At 52.7% G+C, this 20,041-nt stretch overlaps 7 protein-coding genes across 7 annotated transcripts; 2 read left to right on the top strand and 5 right to left on the bottom strand.

Moving 5' to 3' along the window:
• The first annotated feature begins 946 nt into the window (after positions 1 to 946).
• Positions 947 to 3,460, top strand: B0H65DRAFT_574575 (POT family-domain-containing protein). The gene is made up of 2 exons (XM_062830585.1): positions 947 to 1,821; positions 1,872 to 3,460. Exons 1-2 carry the CDS (start codon positions 1,233 to 1,235, stop codon positions 3,107 to 3,109), a joined length of 1,827 nt encoding a protein of 608 aa, XP_062682163.1. The 5' UTR covers positions 947 to 1,232; the 3' UTR covers positions 3,110 to 3,460.
• Positions 3,461 to 3,671: 211 nt separating this feature from the next.
• On the top strand, positions 3,672 to 5,290 carry B0H65DRAFT_466979 (uncharacterized protein). The gene is made up of 3 exons (XM_062826887.1): positions 3,672 to 4,000; positions 4,141 to 4,368; positions 4,555 to 5,290. Exons 1-3 carry the CDS (start codon positions 3,991 to 3,993, stop codon positions 5,277 to 5,279), a joined length of 963 nt encoding a protein of 320 aa, XP_062682162.1. The 5' UTR covers positions 3,672 to 3,990; the 3' UTR covers positions 5,280 to 5,290.
• Positions 5,291 to 7,029: 1,739 nt separating this feature from the next.
• On the bottom strand, positions 7,030 to 9,419 carry B0H65DRAFT_589146 (heterokaryon incompatibility protein-domain-containing protein; the record flags this gene model as incomplete). Its single annotated transcript, XM_062831018.1, has 1 exon — positions 7,030 to 9,419. The coding sequence occupies exon 1, from the start codon at positions 9,388 to 9,390 to the stop codon at positions 7,030 to 7,032; it is 2,361 nt and encodes a 786-aa protein (XP_062682161.1). The 5' UTR covers positions 9,391 to 9,419.
• A 465-nt stretch (positions 9,420 to 9,884) lies between these two features.
• On the bottom strand, positions 9,885 to 10,745 carry B0H65DRAFT_549233 (uncharacterized protein; the record flags this gene model as incomplete). The annotated part of the gene is made up of 2 exons (XM_062829641.1): positions 9,885 to 10,464; positions 10,522 to 10,745. The coding sequence occupies 2 exons, from the start codon at positions 10,743 to 10,745 to the stop codon at positions 9,885 to 9,887; spliced, it is 804 nt and encodes a 267-aa protein (XP_062682160.1).
• On the bottom strand, positions 10,618 to 12,236 carry B0H65DRAFT_208778 (heterokaryon incompatibility protein-domain-containing protein). Its single transcript, XM_062821902.1, has 2 exons — positions 11,731 to 12,236; positions 10,618 to 11,662 (listed from the first exon to the last, which is right to left on the bottom strand). The coding sequence occupies exons 1-2, from the start codon at positions 12,110 to 12,112 to the stop codon at positions 10,878 to 10,880; spliced, it is 1,167 nt and encodes a 388-aa protein (XP_062682159.1). The 5' UTR covers positions 12,113 to 12,236; the 3' UTR covers positions 10,618 to 10,877.
• A 1-nt stretch (position 12,237) lies between these two features.
• Positions 12,238 to 15,775, bottom strand: B0H65DRAFT_208837 (peptidase S8/S53 domain-containing protein). Its single transcript, XM_062821903.1, has 5 exons — positions 15,547 to 15,775; positions 14,815 to 15,483; positions 14,695 to 14,754; positions 12,738 to 14,641; positions 12,238 to 12,603 (listed from the first exon to the last, which is right to left on the bottom strand). The coding sequence occupies exons 1-5, from the start codon at positions 15,625 to 15,627 to the stop codon at positions 12,495 to 12,497; spliced, it is 2,823 nt and encodes a 940-aa protein (XP_062682158.1). The 5' UTR covers positions 15,628 to 15,775; the 3' UTR covers positions 12,238 to 12,494.
• Positions 15,776 to 17,841: 2,066 nt separating this feature from the next.
• Positions 17,842 to 19,445, bottom strand: B0H65DRAFT_466963 (uncharacterized protein). The gene has a single exon (XM_062826886.1). The coding sequence runs from the start codon at positions 19,212 to 19,214 to the stop codon at positions 18,033 to 18,035; it is 1,182 nt and encodes a 393-aa protein (XP_062682157.1). The 5' UTR covers positions 19,215 to 19,445; the 3' UTR covers positions 17,842 to 18,032.
• Positions 19,446 to 20,041: the final 596 nt, after the last annotated feature.

Raw genomic sequence — 20,041 nt, 5'->3', positions numbered from 1 at the left:
ACGGTAATGAATATGACCCCCGTGGGCGACAAAAAGATAACAGGACCTAATACCTTTATAAATAATAGAGGCAATCGCAAAGCAGAAAAACAACCTCGGGATTCGTTATCCACTAGGGTAGTCAATTGGCTCCATCCAGAAGACCACGGGTTCCACGGGTTCCACGCGTCCACGACATCTCCAGCGATCCATTTGGCATCGTTCGGCTCCATCGACTCCATCGCCATCCGTGCTTGCTCAGCGCTAATGCGACCGTCGTCCCAAGTCTTGGCTATCTCAATTCCTGTGTCTCCCAAGTCCCAACACCTCGTCGGCGCTCCCCACCCAAACAGTCCAACACCGGACGTAGACGGCAAATGCTTTCGGCTGTCTCCTCTGTGATTTGTCAATCTTGCCTCAGTTGGGTGGAACAGTCCCGAAGACAGTCGAGTGATTGTCGGTGAAAGGGCGAGGACTCCGTCAACCGATAAGACTTGGCACTTGCGAAACAATCCAAACGGCTCGCGCCTTCCCCGGCCTCCAGAACCGGCGCTGCCAGTGGAAAGTCGCACCGGTGCTTCATGCCGTACAAGGAAGGAGGATTGTGCCAAGCCCCGGTTTTCAGGGACATCCCACGGACGACCGAGTGGTCTCGGTGGTCTCCTTCCGCTCTCGCGGTGGTGTCCTTGCTGACAATATCCTCTTTCTGGTTCACGCCTTCCTGTCGCCCCCCAGTCATTGCTTTCTAGCCCTTGTGGTCGCGTGCTCTCGATGGGTCCTTGATGTGACTCTGCTCATGGACTTGGTCTCGTTTTTAACTCGGCGTCTCCCCCGCGTCGAGCCCATGGTTGCTTCCCCAGCTTCTTCGTGACCCTCCTCCCCATCCCGAGTCTCGACTTGACTCCCGCTTGTTCATCTCATTCGAGTCGCAGTCTTTGACCAAGCCAACGGTCCTCGACAGGCTCTCCACATCCAGTGTCCTCCCAACCTCCCCCCTCCCCTGCCCATAACAGAGGCCAGAGGGTAAAATTTTTACTGGAGCGACTGGAGACATTTTACGAGATAACAACACCAAAAGTCCACAATGGGTATGTTCTTTCCATGTTCGCGCATATACACTGTTGCTTCCGTCGTGCCGATTCCCGAGTGTTACCTTGGACCACTCGACTGCATCTTCTCCCATCCTGGCCGCTCCTTCAGCTTCTTCCCCCGATCATCACCATCTCAGCAGTCTTGAACCACCAGACTGACACATGGCAAACACAGCTACGACAGAGATTGTGGCCGCTGATGGCAGCTCCAACTACGAAAATGACTTGGAGAAGCACAACACGGCCAGCACCACCCACAAGAACATCCCCATCGAGGACGACTACGAGGGCAAGCCCACCCAGGAGGAGCTCGACACGCTCCGCCGTGTGCCCGGCACTCTCCCCATCATTGCTTATTTGATTTGCATTATCGAGTTCTGCGAGAGAGCGTCGTACTACGGTGTCCAGCCCCTGATCAGCAACTATGTCAACCGTCCCATGCCCGAAGGCGGCAACGGTTGGGGTGCTCCTCCCCGTGGCACTCAGAAGACAGCCGGTGCCCTCGGTTTGGGCCAGAGTACCTCCAACGCCGTCACTCAGTCCTTCTCCATGTTGGCTTATGCCCTTCCCCTCCTCTTCGGCTGGCTGGCCGACGCAAAGACTGGCCGCTTCAAGCTTATTTGCTGGGGTGTCGTTGTTTTCGGTGTCGCCCACGTTCTCATGGTCGTTGCCGGTGCCAAGAACCTCCTTGCCGACGGAAGCACCAAGGCCCCCTTCTTCCTCTCGGTCTACATTCTCGCCCTTGGTTCTGGTGAGTAAGCTCCCTTGAACCACTCTGAAAAAAAGACTAACTCGTTACAGGCATGTTCAAGCCCAACGTCTCTCCCCTTCTCCTCGATCAGGTTTCCAACACCAAGCCCATGATCAAGGTGCTCAAGACCGGCGAGCGCGTTATCGAGGACCCCGAGGCCACCACTGAGCGTGTCATGTTGTGGTTCTACCTCGTCATCAACATTGGTGGTTTTATGGGTGTTGCCACTGCCTACTCCGAAAAGTACATTGGCTGGTGGCTCGCCTTCGTCATCCCTCTCATCCTCTATCTTCCTCTTCCCTTTCTCTTGTGGTTCCTCCGCAAGCGCCTCATCCTCCACCCTCCCGGTGGCTCCGATCTCCCCAACGTTTTCAGGGTTCTCGGTGTCTGCCTCCGCCGCGGTGGTTTCAAGAAGGTCGGTCGTCACGGTTTCTGGGAACTGGCCAAGCCTTCCAACATTGCTGCTGCCGGCCTTGAGGGTGCCTACAAGATTGAGTGGAGCGACCAGTTCGTTGAGGATGTCCGCCGTACATTCCAGGGTACTGGTATCTTCTGCTTCTTCCCTATCCAGTACCTCAACGACAACGGTCTCGGTTCCGCCGCTAATTTCTTGTCGACCATGTTGAGGACGGATGGTGTCCCCAACGACGTCATTTCCAACTTCAACTCTCTCAGTATCATTGCCGCTGCTCCCCTCCTTAACTACGGCTTGTACCCCACGCTTAGACGGTTCAACATCCACTACGGTCCCATCGCTCGCATCACCACCGGTTTGGCCATGTCCACCATCGGCGGTGTAGCTTATACCGTGCTCAACTACTACGCCTACAAGCTGTCTCCTTGCGGCGACTACGGTTCCAGTGACTGCAATGTCGGCACCGGTGTCGCTAACATCAGCATTTGGTTCTTGGCCATCCCCTTCGCCATTGGTGGTATTTCCGAGTTGTTCGTCAACGTGCCTGCTTACGGTATTGCTTACTCGCGCGCTCCTGTCAACATGCGAGGTCTCGTCTCGGCCATCAACCTGTTCTCCACGGCTGTGGCCTATATCATCGGTCTTGCCTGCTCTTCGGTTGTTACCGATCCCTATCTCACCTGGGTCTTCGGTGGCCCCGCCATTGCTGGCGGTGTCCTCACCATCGTCTTCTACGTCACCTTCAGGCACATCGACTCGGAGGAGACCGTCTTCTCCCAGAGAGAGACCATTGAGGCTACTCCTGCCGATGACTCCAGCAGCCAAAATGGCGAGAAGGCCCTTCCCGCCTACTCCGAGGAGAAGAAGAACTAATAGCACAGTTGTGCATAGGCTAAGAGGTGATCACCCTTGGCCTCATCGACTTTTCTTCTGGATGCGATAAGCGAGTGGTTCATCTGAGATGGGCATAATGGTGATTTTCGGTGGGAATTGTATTATTTATTTTGCGATGATTTGGATGGTCATACTGGGCGCATCTTGCATGATTGGATGATCGGTTGGATGGGTTCGGAAACTTACGGCATTTCACGTCATGAAAATGATCATGATGAAGGGCGGGCCATTTGGATGTAATATTTTGGCTGGTCCGAGGATGAAACGACCGCACATGTACATATAACTAACGATACCAAAGAAGAACAAGCTGTTTAACAGTATTTGACATTTTGGCTTGGGTTGTGGTGTTGTCCTCTCTGTTTATAAAGGAGTGAAGTCAGCCTTGAGGGACACCCTATTAGACGAACCACGGTTCGTTTGAGGATGCGACGCTGTGCTCCCAATTGTGCGCCATAAAGATATGCAGGGGACGAGCAAAGGAGATTATCAAAAAGTAGGTCTGCGGCGAAGCTGACACTTTTAAAGTTCTGCGCCGCACCAAAAAGCTTACAATTGGACAATATGGGGGAGGTCGAACGAATGCTTGGCACAACAGAAGCGCGCTTATCACCCTCAAGTGTAGAGGAGCTGAAACTCTAAATCGTTCGACGATACCTACTCGTCTGAGCGAAGCCTGGGGGCGCAAGACGCTTCTAGCCGAGACGAGTACGCAGGAACGAGGCTGACTCGGAATTCGAATCTGGTACCTGCTTAAACATAGCACGCCCAAGCCAGCAGGCCAGCACATATGTGATGGCGGCTATTAGGAGTTGGCGCCACGAGCGGGCAGCGGCCATATAGAAATTGAGCTGAAAGCGATGTACTACAGTAAGTCGGCAATAAAGACTTGTTCAAGTCGCATCCCCTTCTTTCACTTCCCTTTCTCTCCGTTTCGCCTCCCATTCCCTCATTGTTACACAGTCCTTTCTCACTCAAGATGCTCTCCCTCACTCCTTTTCTACCTCTAGTGACGAAACTCCTGTTGCTCATATCTCTAAAACCTGTACACGTATCAGCCACCACGCCAATAGCTTTCATCAACCCGCCTCCTCTTCGCCAAGAGGATCGCGACGACAGCAAGAATGCTGTTTACAAAATCGGAGCGACAATGACGTTGCAGTGGACCGAGGACACGGAGGTTCGCTCGTCGTTGGTGCTTTATCAGGTGCCGGGGGATGGGTTTGAATATGTTGCTCGTAGGTTCTTCTTTTGCTTTTCTTTTCCCTGGTTTTTTTTTTTTTTTTTTTTTTTTTTTTTGTGGCGATCCCGGCACATAACACATGCCATGTTTGACGATGACAACGACAGTGCCGTCGTCGACGACGACTACGAAGATGACGGCGGCGGCGATGACCAACGTCGCTAATGCTAACACCCTACAGCCAACCACGTCCAAATAACCGACTACCTCTGGATCGTAAACACAGCCAAAAACCTCTCCTTCTCCAACGTCTTCCAGTTCGCCATCTATTCCAACGGCTCGACGACCCCGAACGCAACGAGCCATTACTTCAACATCACCTCCGGGTCTTCCTCCTCCTCCTCGCCAAATCTGAGTGCGGGTAGTCTCCCAGTGACAACAACTTCCTCCGCCTCTCCACTTCCTTCTTCCACCGGTATAACAACCAAGACCTCTTCTGCTGGAGCAGATGCACTCGACTCAAAAACATCGACAGCGACAACACCAGCCAGCACGGACGGAGCACTTCAAAGCCAAGAAAGTGGAAACAAAAAGCTCTCAACCCCTTCAGCAGTCGGCATAGGCATAGGCGTCTCCTCCGCCCTCTTCCTCGCCATCGCCGCCGGTGCCTTCGGGTACTGGATTTTCAAGGTTCGGCCGAAACGGAACAGCATTAGCCACCACGCAGTGGAGCTGCCACCGCCGCAAACACCGCACATGGCGCACACGGGTTTCTGTGGTCCTACGATGGTTATGAATGGGAACACCGGCAACGGGAATGGGAATGGGAATATGTATCAGACAAAGGACATCTTTGGGGGAGAATTGCAGGGTCATAATGGACCGGGGAGGAATGGGGGGTCATCGGTTTACGAGATTGATTCGCAGACTGGTAGTGCATTTGCGTGGGATAGGACGAGGAAGTAGTAGTCGAGGGGAGGTGTAATGGGGAGGTTGTGAGGAGGAAAGGGGGGAGATGAAGGGACATACTAATCTGGGAAGAAAGACGAATGAATAAAAGAAGGAATGAGGTAGATATTGTAATACCGTGGGAATTAAGATAGAATATGATATCATGATGGGTGGGGAGTTGGGAGTAAGTGGTATTTAATTCGCAGCATCAATTGCATTTGATGACCATCCATGAGCCAGTCTTTACGAACAGCAAAAGGAAAAAAAAAAAAAAAAGGTGGTACAAATACCTCATTTCTTAGCGCCGACAAATTGGGAAGAAAAAAGAAGGCAAAATAAAGCACTGTACCAAACAGAGAAACAAGAAAGAGGGAAAGAAGAAGGGAAAAAAATTAACGAAAAAAAAAAACATGCAGATTTGTACTCAACGTCCGCGGCAACAACACCAGCCAACACAGACGCAGCAGCCATCGGCGCTCAAAGCAAACAAAGCAGCGGTAACAAACTCTCAACCCCCTCAGCAATCGGCATAAGCATAGGCGTTTCCTCAGCCATCTTCCTTACCATCGCCGCCGGTGCGTTTGGGTATTGGATGTTTCGTGTGCGGGCGCGGCCGAAACGGAACATGATGATGGGAGACAACAACAACAACAACAACAACAACAACAACAACAACAACAACAACAACAACAACAACAACAACAACAACAACAACAACAACAATATTGCGGAACTACCGCCGCCGCCGCCGCAAACACAAACGCCGGCAGGTTGTTTCGTGGGGAGGGGTCCTGGTGGTATGGATATGACTGGAAACACGGCCTGGAACGCCGGGAACGGGAACGGAAACGGGAATGAGGGAATGTACTATCAGACGAAAGATATCTTTGGGGGAGAGTTGCAGGGTAGTAATGGCCCAACACATGGAACTTCAGTTTATGAGATTGATTCGTCGGCGCACTTGGGTTCTGGGGGGCTCGCGTGGGGTCGGGCGAGGAGTAAGTAAGTAAGGTAAGTGGGAGGAGGCGAGGGTGTGAAGTCGAGAAATGGAAGGGAGGTAGGTGGTAGGTAAACAGGGCAGGAGGGAACTGAACAGAGAGGATGGTCAAATGTGTGTGATGCCGAAGGATGAATGAAAAGAGTTGAGATGGACATCTATCTCTATACAATGGGAAACACTGAAGGAATATCATCATTCTTGGTAATACGAAATACGTGCAATTAAAACGCAACAGCAATTTAATGAGCATTCGTAACTCAGGGCCTCGCGATCAGTAAAAAGAGAAAAAAAGTGGTGCGAATACCTGATGCGTATCATGAAGCAGAAAGAAAAGAAAGAAAAGAAAGAACCATGTAGCAAGAAGAGAAACAAAAGAAAACGGGAAGGAAAAAATATCTCAAAAAAACATACAACACCAGGGATTCGCTGGTCGTCACCGACCCAACTACTAGTCTGGCCCTCACTGGCTTATCTATGGGAGAGCGGACGGGATCCCGAGTTTTCCAGTGGGTATGGTCGTATGTGCTTGTTATATCCTAATGTGGGACTTATATTCCATGCTGCGGGGCACTTGCTTGCACTCGGCGTCCAGTACGCGACCATGGATGACCCCGACCGTCGTGGCACCATCAGTGCTACCTGCCACACATCATCCTCCGTCGGGTTAATGTCGAGGCTGAGACTTTTCCACTGTCTGCTGCGCCCCATGATCATGGCCATCCATCCATTCCCAACCTCCCGTCCCCAGCCCACACACACTCACTCCTACACCAACCTCAACAACGGAAACCTTCCCCTCCTCTCCCTCACCTCCCGCACCGCCTCCTCCGCCTCCTCCCTCGTGCCAAACCTCTCCGGCCACTCCACCCCCGGAATCAATCCCCGTTTACTCCTAAGCAAGAAAAACCCCATCCGTCTATACGTCGGCAACGGCAACCCGTCGTCCTCCCCCACCGTCCCCGTCCCCAACTTTTCCACCAAAAGGCCATGCATCCACCTCGTCTGCCTCACCTCGCCTAAGCCCACCAGCCTGACCATCAGCACGCCTACGTTTTCTGGTCTTAGTAGGGGGGTGGTGAGTTGTAGTGGCCGGTCAAAGTAGATCCACCACGCCGACCGCCGGATGAGTTGAGCGTGGTGCTTGTGCTTGACGGTTCCGGAAGATTCGGATTTGGAGCGCCAGTCGAAAAAGACTTGGGATAGGTCGATGGCGTTGATGCCGTCGTAGAGCAGGCCGCGGAGGACGAGGGCGGAGGAGTCGAAGGCTGTGTAGTCGGTGCTTGTACCCCCGGGTACGATTTTCTCGATGACAACCATATCCTCGACTCGATCGGTGGGTTGCGTGGTGAAGCAGACGCCGAAACCGAGGTATGAGGGACAAGCGGCCCAGGACCAGGAGGGGTAGAGTTTGAGGACTTCGGTCGCGCGGGCGTTGAACGATTTTTGTTCGGTGGCATCTTCTTCGGGCCAGCGTTCGGGGTTGGGAATAGAATCGACGTGGTAGGTTTCGCGACGCCAGAGGAGCTGGCGGATGAGGTCGCGCTTCCAGAGGCCTGCTATGCACCAGTCGATGTTGTGCTGGTGCTGCTGACCTTGCTGGCTTGACTCTTGCTGTCTGGCTGCTTCGGCTTCGGCTTCGAATCGCTCCCAGAAGCGGTTGAAGACGCCTCTGAGGGCTACCAGCTTGTCGGACTGCTGCGTTAGCTGGGTGGTGGTGTAAATCTTGACCACCGTTTCCCATATCTCAGCTGGACTCAACGTCCCACCAGCACTCTCCTTCTCCTTGGCAGAGGTGGTGATGAGGTCCGGGTGTTTGATGTCGTAAAAGGCCTTGCTGGACGGAACCGACTCGGAAGCAAACTGCTCCCTACATTCCCAGTAGAGCTGCGGGCCAAACTGAACTGTCCGCGCAGAAAGAAACCGCTCCTGATAACACCACCCTCTCGTGTATAGCGGTGCATCCTGGATCTGCTCCCGCCAATTGCCGTCCTCGATACATCCCCAATGTTCTGTTGAACCATCCGCAAGCGTGCGTGATAAAATGCAGGGCGAAGTAGCCGTGGGATCGCGGCTTACTTCCAGCCCATCCGCGTGCTTCCCTAGCACATTGGCGAGATTGAGATAGCCATGGGAGTAGATATCCTGCATCATGGATGACTGGACTTCCCAATCTTCCAGGTCATCCTGGACGATGCAGAGGGAGTCAATCCATACGTAGCGAACACCAAGGGACCGACAAACAATCACGACGTCCTTGTACACCTTGGGCCAGGCTTCTGTGGGAATCGCATGGCAGTAGGCGGCTTTGTTATGCTTCTTTAGACTGGCCTTTGATGTGTCCGCTGTCCACTGGTAACTGAGTGTGTTGTATCGGACTTGGTCCACTCTGAAATGTTCCACCAGACGAATGGGTGAGCTATCATCGAGTCCGACATCGACCAACCGCACCGTCTGTTGGAAGCCGCCGAAGATGGAATTCTGGCCGGACGGTGCTATCTTGCAGAGCTCATGCTTTTGAGTGCACTCGTCTACCCATCTGCGCAGCTGTGCGAAGGCGAGAGGGTCAAATGTTGTGGCGGACGTTGGCTGAACAACGTCAACGTCCATGAGTCCAGCGTCCTCGATTTCCTCAGAATGCGCTGGAGGATCAACCTCTTTGAAGATCCAGCGGCCCCGCCTGACATTGGGTGTTTCTGAGCAGCCATCAGACAATACCGGACGTGCTCTGTAGAGGGTTAACCACCGTACTTGCACGCCCATCCACCTACGCTCCCCCGTTGCCGTCAACCCCAAAGAAACGGATCGAAGGTGTTGGTTTGAGTCATGCCGGGCGTCATAAAGCGAAACGCTGTACCGAAATTCCTTGTTGAGTTCGAACCAGGTAGGGTAGTCGTGCCGGTTGAACTTCATCGACCCGGGCAAAATACATTCCAGAAGAGCTCGGCATAGATGGCACCCGGTGGAAGTTGCTGAAGCGTCGAGCTCCTCGACGCTAGGCTCGCGCACATCTCTTTTGAACTTGCCGATTGTACCCCCGTCCCACGGCCATGGTCCGGAGGGAGGAAACAGGTGTTCGCAATCTGGGCAAAGCTTGTTGAGCTCTTTTGGCCAGAGCCCGGAGGTCATGATCGTAAGTTGTATCGAAAACAGCTTGGGGGATGAGGGGGATGATGACGCACGCTATTGCGGGATATTTTCTGACATAAAGCCACATGGTAGTATCGGCTACCAGGAGCTATACTGCGATAGGATTAGATCCTTCTGGAAATCTTTTGCTTACACCGTGCCAAGCGTATTGAGGGTAAGCCGAGGATGCAATTATGATGCGGCGTCGCTCTCTCGTTGATTTCAATTGTCGACACTCCCATCTCCGGAGTTGCAAAAAGAAAGACACATATTATATTGCGATTAGAGCTCGTTGGTGCTTGCGAATCCATTCCGTCGGGCCGCGCTCACACGTCCATCCAACACGCGATCATCATGACCAGCGGGCATTTGAACGCCATGATTCGTGAGCAGAGGTAGAGTATCAATGCAATCCGTCGATCAGCAACCTCAGACTCTGATCTTGCTCCCGGAAGGTAGAGACATTCTTCCACCCAAACACTCACCCATCAACATCAAACCAATTTAACAACCCCCTCCCCCACCTCCCTAAACATCTCCAACCTCATCCACCTCGCCAACCCAACCCTCTCATACTCCCCATCCTCCCCATTCTCACGTCTCCTAAGCACAAGTCCCATAACCAGCTCACCATTCTTCACATTCAAATCATGATAAAGACTAGGTCGTTCCGTCTCTCCCCTTTCAGGTTCTCCCATGAGAGCAAGGCAGACCAGCCCGACTTTGTCCGTGCTTGCATTGTATCGCTCTATGTCCAAATCGCTCCGGACATCGGGATGAAGCACCCCCACCATCTCTCCCCCTCTTAGTATCGCTAAATCGTTCATTGCCATATCTTGATCGCCGTAGCGAGTGAGCGGTGGGGCGAAACCATCGATTTTGACGAGACGGGCGCCTGTTAGGAGAAGGTGGGAGCCGTCGGAGATGAGGGCGCCGTAGGGGTCGGGGTATTTGGGGGTGCCTTTCATTTCTGCCACTTTGAGGCCGGCTAAGACCTTGTCTGCTGGATGGCATGGCTTTGGGGTGATACTGGAGGTATCAGCGACGGCGGAAGGGACGTCTTTGAGACGCAAACTACTGTAAGAAATAGCCGTCCTAACTGAAGTCCAGGACCAACTGGGCGCTATCTACGTCGACGCCCTGACAGCAAAGGAATCATCGCTCGGTTGTCGTGTCATCCACAGCAGGGCGTCAGGCAGGTGGGTACTCCATGTCCCGGCCATATAGACCGCTTCTGGTCCAAAGTGCCGTTGGTACGATTGCGCGACGCCTGATAGCGCGGGCAGCTTATCCGTTTCCTGGGTTAGTTGCCGAACGGAGTAATCCTCAGCGAGCAAGAACCAGCGATGTTTCATCGTGGTGGCCAAAGGGTTATCGGTCTGGATCTGGTCGGATGCGGATCGCATAAATCGACTCTGTATTGAGGGCATAGTCTGCTCGGCATTAAGCCACGGTAACTGCGCCGTAGCTTTCAGCTCCTGACACTCTCAGAGCAATTGCTCAGCGCCAAAGTGAATGCTTCTCCTGGAAAGCTCCCGTTCCTGGAGGACCCAAGCCCGCCATCGAAGAGGGATCTGCTTGGTGGTGAAGAAGCTGTAGCCGTAATCGGCGTAGTGCTTGCTCCAGGGCTGGGGTTTGTACTGCGTCACGCGAATTCTTGCGGACTCATTGGTATCATGGTGTTTCAAGTCGAGATCAATCATGGTGCCGACTTTCTCCTGGATGTTGTCCACGATGTTACACCCCTGGCTGCTGTCGGAAGAACTGAGAGCGGCCAAGGTGACGAAGCTTTGGCTGTATACGTGAGCCATCAGAGAGGCTTCCCTTGCCCAGTCTTCCGTGTCGTCTTGGACGATGCAAAGGGAGTCGATCCATAGGTACCGAAGGCTAGGGTCCAGTTCTCGAGTGATACGTGCAGCGTCTCTGAACGTGTTTGGGAGCTCGTCATAGCGTATTCGGGTCATCCTCTCCTGTAAATTGGCTTTGGTTGTAGTAACCGGTCGCTTCTCCGGCGGTCCCCAGCAATGGCTGAGAGTGACATAGCTTGGAACATCCTTCTGGCCAGAACCATAATCGCTGGGGCTCAAACACACCAGTTTGAGGTCCTGGCTTCCTTGATGTTCGAATGCACGAATATCGAGGAGCCGGGTGGGTAAGAACCGAGCGAGATTCTCCGAGCATTTGACATGGTTCTTCCTGCAATTCTCAATCCAAAGCTTCATGAGAGCAAGATTGTCCATGGGCTCGTTCTTTGACATAGGTGGTAGACGCGCTAGAAGAACAAGTAGCATATGTCAGACACCACCTGGGTTGATTGCATATACGAACACAGAGACTTACTCCAGAAAGAAGGAACTCGGAAGCAGCGCGAGCCAGAGGATATTGCTCTCTCTCCGATACGCAATGACAATTCGTCACATTCACCGCTGCTGTTGGTGTTGGGTTTTACTCTCGATAGCTCTACTACGGTGCTTCTGGCCACTTCGGGGTTGAGCGTGAGGGCCAGAAACCGGAGCAGCGAGATAGGAGGAGATAGGAAAACCTGGCATAGCTGACACCCTCTATCTGCCATCTCCTCAATGCACCAATGCAATTGCAGCTTGGCTCGGGGACAATCAGACGGAGGTTCGTTGTCGGGATCCAAGCCGGAGGTTTTGCTGATGTCTTGGGTCCAGAAAGAGGACGGGATAGACCGACACACTCTACAGAGTTTGGGCGCCATTTTTGTAGCGTCGTTGAGAAAATTGGGGAATCCGGACCGCGATCAAAGAGTCGAAGGTGCTGAAAAAAGGGCGATAACGACAGAAGTTAGACTTCGAGATCATGCAGTCTTGAATGAGAATAATTCAACCTATAAGTTGTGTCTTCTGGGTCATACTAACCCGTTACCCCTCACTCCAATGCGACTACAATGTCAGCAAGGCTGATACGACGGATCAATACCGCGCGTTCAATACCTGTACAGATCTACTCCGACTGATCTCTCTGAGGCCAATGCAAATTTTTTGACAACTCTTGTCCAGCCCTCAGGCTCAAGATGTAAAGTAACAAATAAACCGGTTTTGAACCAGGTCGCAGAGTGCCACAAAAAACGGGCTTGCGTCCTAGATATGCCGGTCATAGTCAAGAATCGTAATGACTGGTGTTTTCCAAACATCCCAGCTGTCCGAGTGTGAAGGATCCGTGAAAGGGATCTGGGCGGCGAAGCGGAAGCTAGTCGGGGAGATGGAATGTTAGTGAACATGAGAAATCCAGCAGGGATAGCCAGGCTACAAAACTGGTAAAAGTCTCATAAACCTGCTCGACGCCGAAAAGAAAGAACAGAAAAAAGGAGGAAGAAAGCTCACCGATATTTCCCCGGACGAATGTAACTTCCCCCAACCAACTTCCCAAACCACATGAACCACGTAGAAAACCTATCTCGAGCATTTCCCCTGTTGAGGCCCGACCCAACCGTCAACGGGAAACTTATCGTGTCCCAATACCCGGGTAAATCCCTATTATCTGGGTCAAACCGCCACACCAAATCGCTATAGGACCAGAACGCCACACTGCCAACATACCCGTTGTCCCCTGTAGGGGGGTAGGGCGCCGAAGCGTTCCACTGCGCCTCGGTCCAGTCGGCCTCAAAGATGTCCCATCTAAGCGTCTTCGTGGGAAACCGCAAATCTACGGCAACCGTGGGGTACGATTGTGCGGCTAAAGAAAGATTGAAGTCATAGGTATGGTAAGTGTCAATATCTTCTCTGTCTGGTCCGGCGGCTTGGAAGGGGCCGTAGATAAACATGTGGTCCTTGAAAGCGAAACGAAGTGAGAAGGCGGCACCGTAGTAGGGGATAGAGAGGTCTTCGTTCTCGTTGGAATTGATCAGAACCTTCCCGCTGTAGATAGGAAGCTTCGTCGCGTTGTATGAGGTTGGTGAAGGAGGCTGGAACTTGATGTGGACGGTTTTGGAATGTCCAGGGGCGATGGTAACATTCTGAGGGAGCTGAACTCTGGGGACAAGGGGGTAAGGGGAGATATAATCTGTAAAAGTGGAGAGGTACTCGGGATCGTAATCGGATTGAGCATTGAAGGCACCGGCGGGCTGGAGGGCAAATGAATAGGTTGCGGATTTGGGGCCATTGTTGGTGATGGTGACGGAGTGATGCGCTTGAAAGTTGGCGGTGTCGTTGAGGTGGAACTTTTCCCAGGTTAGAGAGGTGGTGTAGTCAAGCACCTTTGCGGCATTGACCAGGCCGGTGCCAACTTGAGGGACGGGAGCCCAGAAGCCGTAGTCGATTGGGTTGCCAACGGGGTTGTCGACTTGCCATGGGACGGCCGCGCCGCTGGAGATGATGCGGTTTGCAAGGGCTTTGGCAATCCCAGGACCGTGGACGCTCCGGCCGCCATGCTCGCCTATGTACAGGGCCGCGATGCCAGCCACGTAGGCGCAGGCCATGGATGTTCCCGACTGGAAAGTCCATGGCTCATTGATATCGGTGGTGTAGATATTGCCGCCGGGAGCGGCAACATCGGGTTTGATCTCAAGCTCATTCGTACCGCCCCAGCTCGAGAAACCGGATGGGATACCGCCTGCAGAGCTGTAAAACCCAACCCTCCAAGTGGTGTCGTTGGTAACGGCAAACTTTGCAGTTACTTTGCCTCCCGCAGCAACAGTGGCGACCATGGCCTCGCCCGTTTTGGCTTCGATTAAGGCAGCGGGAGGGTTGCTAGTAACGCTGAGCCACCAGACAGGCCCTGCATCATCGCTATAGAAGAGGACACGCTTGGCGCCAGCCTTTTCTGCGTTTTCCTGCTTGACCGACGAGTCGCATCCTCCCCAACGAATCAATAAGATGCCAGCGGAGAGGTCAGGAGTATGCTCGGGCAACGGTTCACAGGCGTCAGCAGTGTCGTTGACGTTCAGTGAGAGAGGAATGATGGGTAGGTCATCCGTTAGATCCTGCCCCCAAGGTTGGTCAAAAAGGTCATCGATGAGGTACCCCAGCTGTATGGTGGTTGAATTGCCGCCGTGGGTAAAGGTTGCCTTGAACGGCCACGCGGGTGCCACACTGGGTTCTGTGGAGGCTACTGCGATGACGTTCTTGCCCGATGATCCCGAGCTGGCAAGGAATGGGCCCTTGTAGCCCTCGTTTCCAGCGGAGATAGTGACAAGGACGCCTCGGTCGACCAGACGTGAAGCAATCGTTGCCCAGGCACCGCCTGACCAACCGCCTTCACCACCAATACTGGAGGTAATGATATCCGCCTGATGTGGTGTAAGTCAGGTACGATAGAGCTGAGTGATGACAAGAGACTCACCCCATCCTTGTAAGCTTGCAGGAAGGCGTCGATGATTATGTCCTCGTCCGTTACTTGGGACTGTACACGTGGCAAAGTAATTAGCACAGAGTGCAACCCGATTTGCGGGGGTAGACTTACATCGTTGCTAAAGACTTTATAGGAGTACAAGGTAGCCTCAGGGGCAACACCGTTAAACCAGTCTGTCTTGCCAGCAATCACTCCGGCGACTTGCGTGCCGTGGCCCTGGTAGTCAAATGGGTCATCGTCCGGGAACGGCCAGGCTAAGCCACGGTTAGTTGTATTGTAGCCTCGTTTCCGTAGCATGGCCATTTTGGTGCTTACAGTTATCTCCAACAAGATCGGTGCCACCGGCGACTTTGAATCCATGCCCGAATCCTCCACCGAGCTGCCGTTGTTAATCTCAGGGAACGCTGAAAGCGAAAGAAAGGACCGTACCGCATGATGTTTGTAGTCTATCCCAGTGTCAACAACGGCCACCTTGGCACCCTTGCCGTAGATGCCCTTTGCATGCAGCTTGTCGACACCAGTCAAGCTGTGGACCGAGTAGTTGCCATCAGAAACAATATTGCCGACTGGGCTGGCCGCTCGAGCGGCGTGGAGAGTAGCTCTACCGACAGGCCAGGCCCGTAGAATGCCTGGGAAGTTAGGGAGATCATCGATGTTCATATCGTCTGTTTCGACACAGAGACCAAAGAAGACGTCTGATGTTTTGTCGAAGCGACGGATGACACTCCGACCACCAGCGCTCACGCTGAACTTGTTGGCGAGGTCATCCAGGTCTACCCCCTAGGATGGAAGTTAGCCTAAAGGCAACAAACTTTGACTAAAATGGAGTTCTTTGTCTCTTACCTGGTCTACCTCAATTATGTACTTTTTCAAGGCCTCACCACCCACCGCCAACAAAGGCAGTAAGAAGCTTGAAAGACGCATTGCAAGTGAATGCTTCCTGGAAACCGCAGTAAAGGCGCCTTGAAGGATGGAAGCATGCAACTGACTGAAGGGGTTGGCTACTGGTCAAGAAAGTCCAGTTGAACTGGTTATGGCTACCCTTTTATGCCCCTGGGGAGGAACATTGACATGGAAAGGAAGAAAGCATTCGGAAAGTAGCCGCATAGGTGACGACAGAGGCTGAGCAGCGAAATTACTGCTCGGGAACTTAAGCTTCTCGTCGCAGCGAGGATCATGATGTTTCTTTGAGAACACGAGAAACACGGAGTTTGAGGTAGATGGAGATGGACCCGACCGTGGTTGTCGGAGTGCGCGAAGGGAATTCATGTTGCAGTCCTAGATGTAGGAGACCCGACCATGGGGGCGGTGAATGCTGTAAGACACGGAAAATATCGAGGAGATGTGAATGCAAGGTTAAGCTGTTCAAAGTGTAGGAGAGTTAATGGCAGTTTGGATGATGTTTTGATGCAAGAGGAACAAAAGGTTCTCGTGGTTTGAGAAATCTGCTCTCTTCTACCCTGCTCGTGGCCAACCAGAGCTCACCCGCACGGGACCCGGAGAATGCACGACGAAAAGGAAAGAGCGAGGAAGGAGGAAGATGAGGTTTGTGGAGTCCCAAGTCCAAGGCGACACGACACAGCTTTTACTTTAACACTGCATCCGCGCAAGAGCCGAAGTATGCTTTGGTGTCACGAACCAGGTACCGTCGGAATTGGAAAATCCTGGGACCGAGCGTCCTGAGGCTCAAGCATGAAGATTGAAGCAACGTTGCAAAGGTATCCAGCTTGGATGCTCTCTGCCACTGAAGCAGTATGACGATGAAGAAGAAAATAGACGAGAAGTAAATAAAGGGTTCGGAATGATGTGCTTTGTGTCACCAACGAGGAGGAGATGCGAGCTTGGTGGTGGTGAGTTACCGCTGGGGCTGGGGGCTGCTGAACGTCAACGGCATCTTGGTGGCAATGATGATAGAACGTTTAAGAAAGAGAGAGAGAGAGAGAAGCGCGTCGTTTTCAACTTAATGCCCAGCTTGAAGGACTGCAGTGCAGTCAGAGGAAGTGAAAGGTGGATCCCAAGCTCGGTAGAGGACCAATCGGCAGGCCCATCGACAATGGAAGCGGAACGCTTGGCATTGGCGATAAGCGACAGGCGTCTCAGAGAAGATAACAAAAAGTTGCAGGCGGCATCGCAAACCTGAACTTCCAACCGGCAGGCAGCGCAAAAAGTGTGAACGTCCAAGTGAAGGCACATCAAAACTTTGTCGCAAACTTTGCCATTGCAGGAACACACAAGACCATTCACTGGCAGACACCCCCGTCGCAAGTCGCAAGCATTCCATTTCTTCCTCGCGTCCTAAGCCACAAAAGGCCCAAGAGCACAATGAAAAAAAAAAGTGTGATGTAGGCCGGTCAGACTTCCATCGAAACCCACCCCGCCCAAGCGCCCGAAGGCAGACCTCGAGAAAAAATCGGGGTACAGATCATCGCCACTCTCTGTACAGTCTTTCCTTTCGGAGAAACCGCCACCTTTGCAGGCAGAGCGAGAGTAAATAAAAGGACCTCACTGTTGGGAAACGAGGATATTGTTCATCAACCCGGGTGGGATCTGTGGCTCCTTTAGGGAACACAAAAGAGGACAAATACTATAGAAATGATTCTCCTGTTGGTGGGTGAATGTGGTTAGCAACTGTTACTTGCAGAAGAGTGTTTGGATCCCAATAGTAGGGGGGGACTCACTGAAGTATTGTCGACATGAAGAAAAAAAAGAAAAAGAAAATCGAATTGGGGCCAGGGAGGAGGATATTTTATACCCTCTCCAGAGATGCCCTCTGCTGGTCTGTGCACATGTGCAAATTTGGGGGTCCACTGCGGTCCACTAGGGGACTTTTTGGTGGGTCAGCCTTACAAAATCTGCCGGACCGGGTTCTAGAAGTGCAAAAGAAGGTGGACCATATGGTTTCTGCCAGGCCACTCCGCCAAAATTTCTCACGATGCCGTTTGCGCCACCAGGTTCTACACCTCGACAACATGGAGTTTGGGATGTAAAGGCGGTAATGGGAGAGTACAGTGCTGCGTCTGTTTGTCTTGATGAGGATGTCACTCTGCGAGTCCATCATCTTCTGGAGCAATCCTTGGCCAACCTCGAGACCTCCCGAGACGTTCATGTCCGTCATCTTCATATGCAGAAGCACTTTGCGACACAACACCAGTGCATTCATATCAAGGGCCTGTGATGGCGCAAACATGGCGAGGTCGCCGGCGTCGCTGGATGCTATTCGGAACTCAGCGGCTGATACGCCTGGTCGATCTTCAACGAAAATTGTCGGTCTACCTGGGCCAATTCTACCATCATGTCTACCATCATGTCTCTGACCACCATCAAGACGCCTAGTCAACATCCCCCGGCTTCACATCAACAACATACAACCTCTCCCCCTCAATCCACTTCCCAACCCCAGGCGACACCAACCTTGTCAACTTCCCCCACTCCTCCCTCTCCGCCGCCTGCCTCGCATAAGTACTACTCACAATCTCCTCCCCATCCTTCCTCCCCTCCACCAACTCAATCCTATCCTTCCACTCCTTACTCCCGCCCATTTTCGCCAGGCCCTCCTCGCTCAACAAGCTCTCCAGATGCGCCAGCTGCTCCTGCTTGCTTCCCCACTCATCATCCGGTCGCATCGTCACCCTTAACTTGGCCCGCGAAAAGAACGGATCAAGCGCTTGCTGTATCGGCGTCCCCTTCCGGCTCGGATCAGGAGGGCCGTAGTACTTTGGGTCGAAGATGCGGATTAACGTGTCGTAGCCTGCTAGGATGACTTGTTCCATCGTGTCCTTTTCTCCTTCAGCCGGTGGTTTGTAGAACTCGGACTCGGCGATTGCCCGGCTCTTTTCGTGGAAGAAGGGTTTAGATGTTAGTGCGATGTCGACGCTGATATCCGGTCCTTGCTGTCCCGGCTTTTGTTCCGCCTCTGGATTGTTGGTGGTGTGTGGCTTCGGTCCCGGACCGGAAGCCAACACCTCGTCGGGACATTCGTCTTCTTCTCCCCTTAGCGCCCGTTGTACGTCACGAGCGAACGCCCACATCATGGCTAGTCGCTGGTCGAAGGCCGCTGGCTTGGGCGCCTTGTCGGCGTTGACGACCGCTAGGAGGAGAAGGAGTCGCAGGCCGGTTATGTCTTTTTCATTGCCCTTTTTCTTGATGGTATCTTCTACTGCCGAGGTAGCCATCCGCAAATGCGCTAACGTAGGCGGGTTGAAGCTCGAGTCTAGCACGATCAGGGTATGCGGTCGCTTCGCCGGTGGGATCGGTGCTGGAGATTGGGGGTACGGTTCCCCTTGTGCTTGAGCAGCGGCGGACGCTGAAGCATGACTTCTGCTTGCTGGAGGGGCTGTGCAAACGACTTGCAACTTTTGCGCCGAGTCGGAGGAGGATTGGAACGCGGAGAGGGCGCGGGTGAAGAAGTTGGTTAGAGCACGGCGGGAGGCGGCGCTGGGGAGGAGGAGGGATTGCGCTTTGAGCGAGTGTTCGAGCATTTCGTCGTGGGGCATTGTTGTCGGGTTGATCATCGGCTACAGGCAAGGTACGGCGTCGGGCAACGTGCTTGGGAGATCTTGTCTAAATCGAGTTAATGTTTATTCAAGGACTGATGATGACGTGGATGGCATTGAGTAATAGACAAGACCCCCACAGCGGGGGAGTGCGGGGGCTTGGACGCGAGCTAACCCCCAAGGTCCCGGAAGGTCATTAGCAATCAAAAGCTGCCTTGCGCAACCTCAAACCTGTATACTCGATCTTGGACTGCTCTGGGTCTGTCCCCTTGAAAGAATACCAAATTACCACACTGAATTCAAACTTGGTCCGATGTGTGCAACTGCTTAACTCCGGATACAAAGTCCATAGAACTGTCCACAAACTCTACTCAACATTCACAAATACAAAAAGATCAACCAAAAGCGATCAACACCCACAATCATATTCATCATTTCATTGCATGTCCAAACTTTAACAAAAAAGCAACGAATACGAGTAAGAAGAAGTGGGAACATAGGACGGACGCTACATGCAAAAAGCAAAAGTAAAAAATACAAGAATTAAAAAACATACAACACCTGGGATTCGCTGGTCGTCACCGACCCAACTACTAGTCAGGCGATTGGTAGCTTATCTATGGGAGAGCGGACGGGATCCCGAGTTTTCTACCATCTATGGTCGTATGTGTTAGATATCTTTTCCGCGTTCCCTTATAAAGTCGTTCGTTCCTGCTCACCCATCAGCATTGATTGGGGTTGTAGGAAACGACGGAAGCAAATCGATCCATTTGATCTGGGACTGGGAATATCAAAGGGTACGTACGTCACCTTCACAGAGTCATTCCTAGTGCCTCCTCCACCTA

This window comes from Neurospora tetraspora (assembly GCF_033439725.1).
Source record: "Neurospora tetraspora strain CBS 560.94 chromosome Unknown B0H65scaffold_4, whole genome shotgun sequence".
Taxonomy (NCBI): domain Eukaryota; kingdom Fungi; phylum Ascomycota; class Sordariomycetes; order Sordariales; family Sordariaceae; genus Neurospora; species Neurospora tetraspora.
Note: the sequence above shows the minus strand (reverse complement) of the source record. Positions and strands in the feature narration are given on the sequence as shown.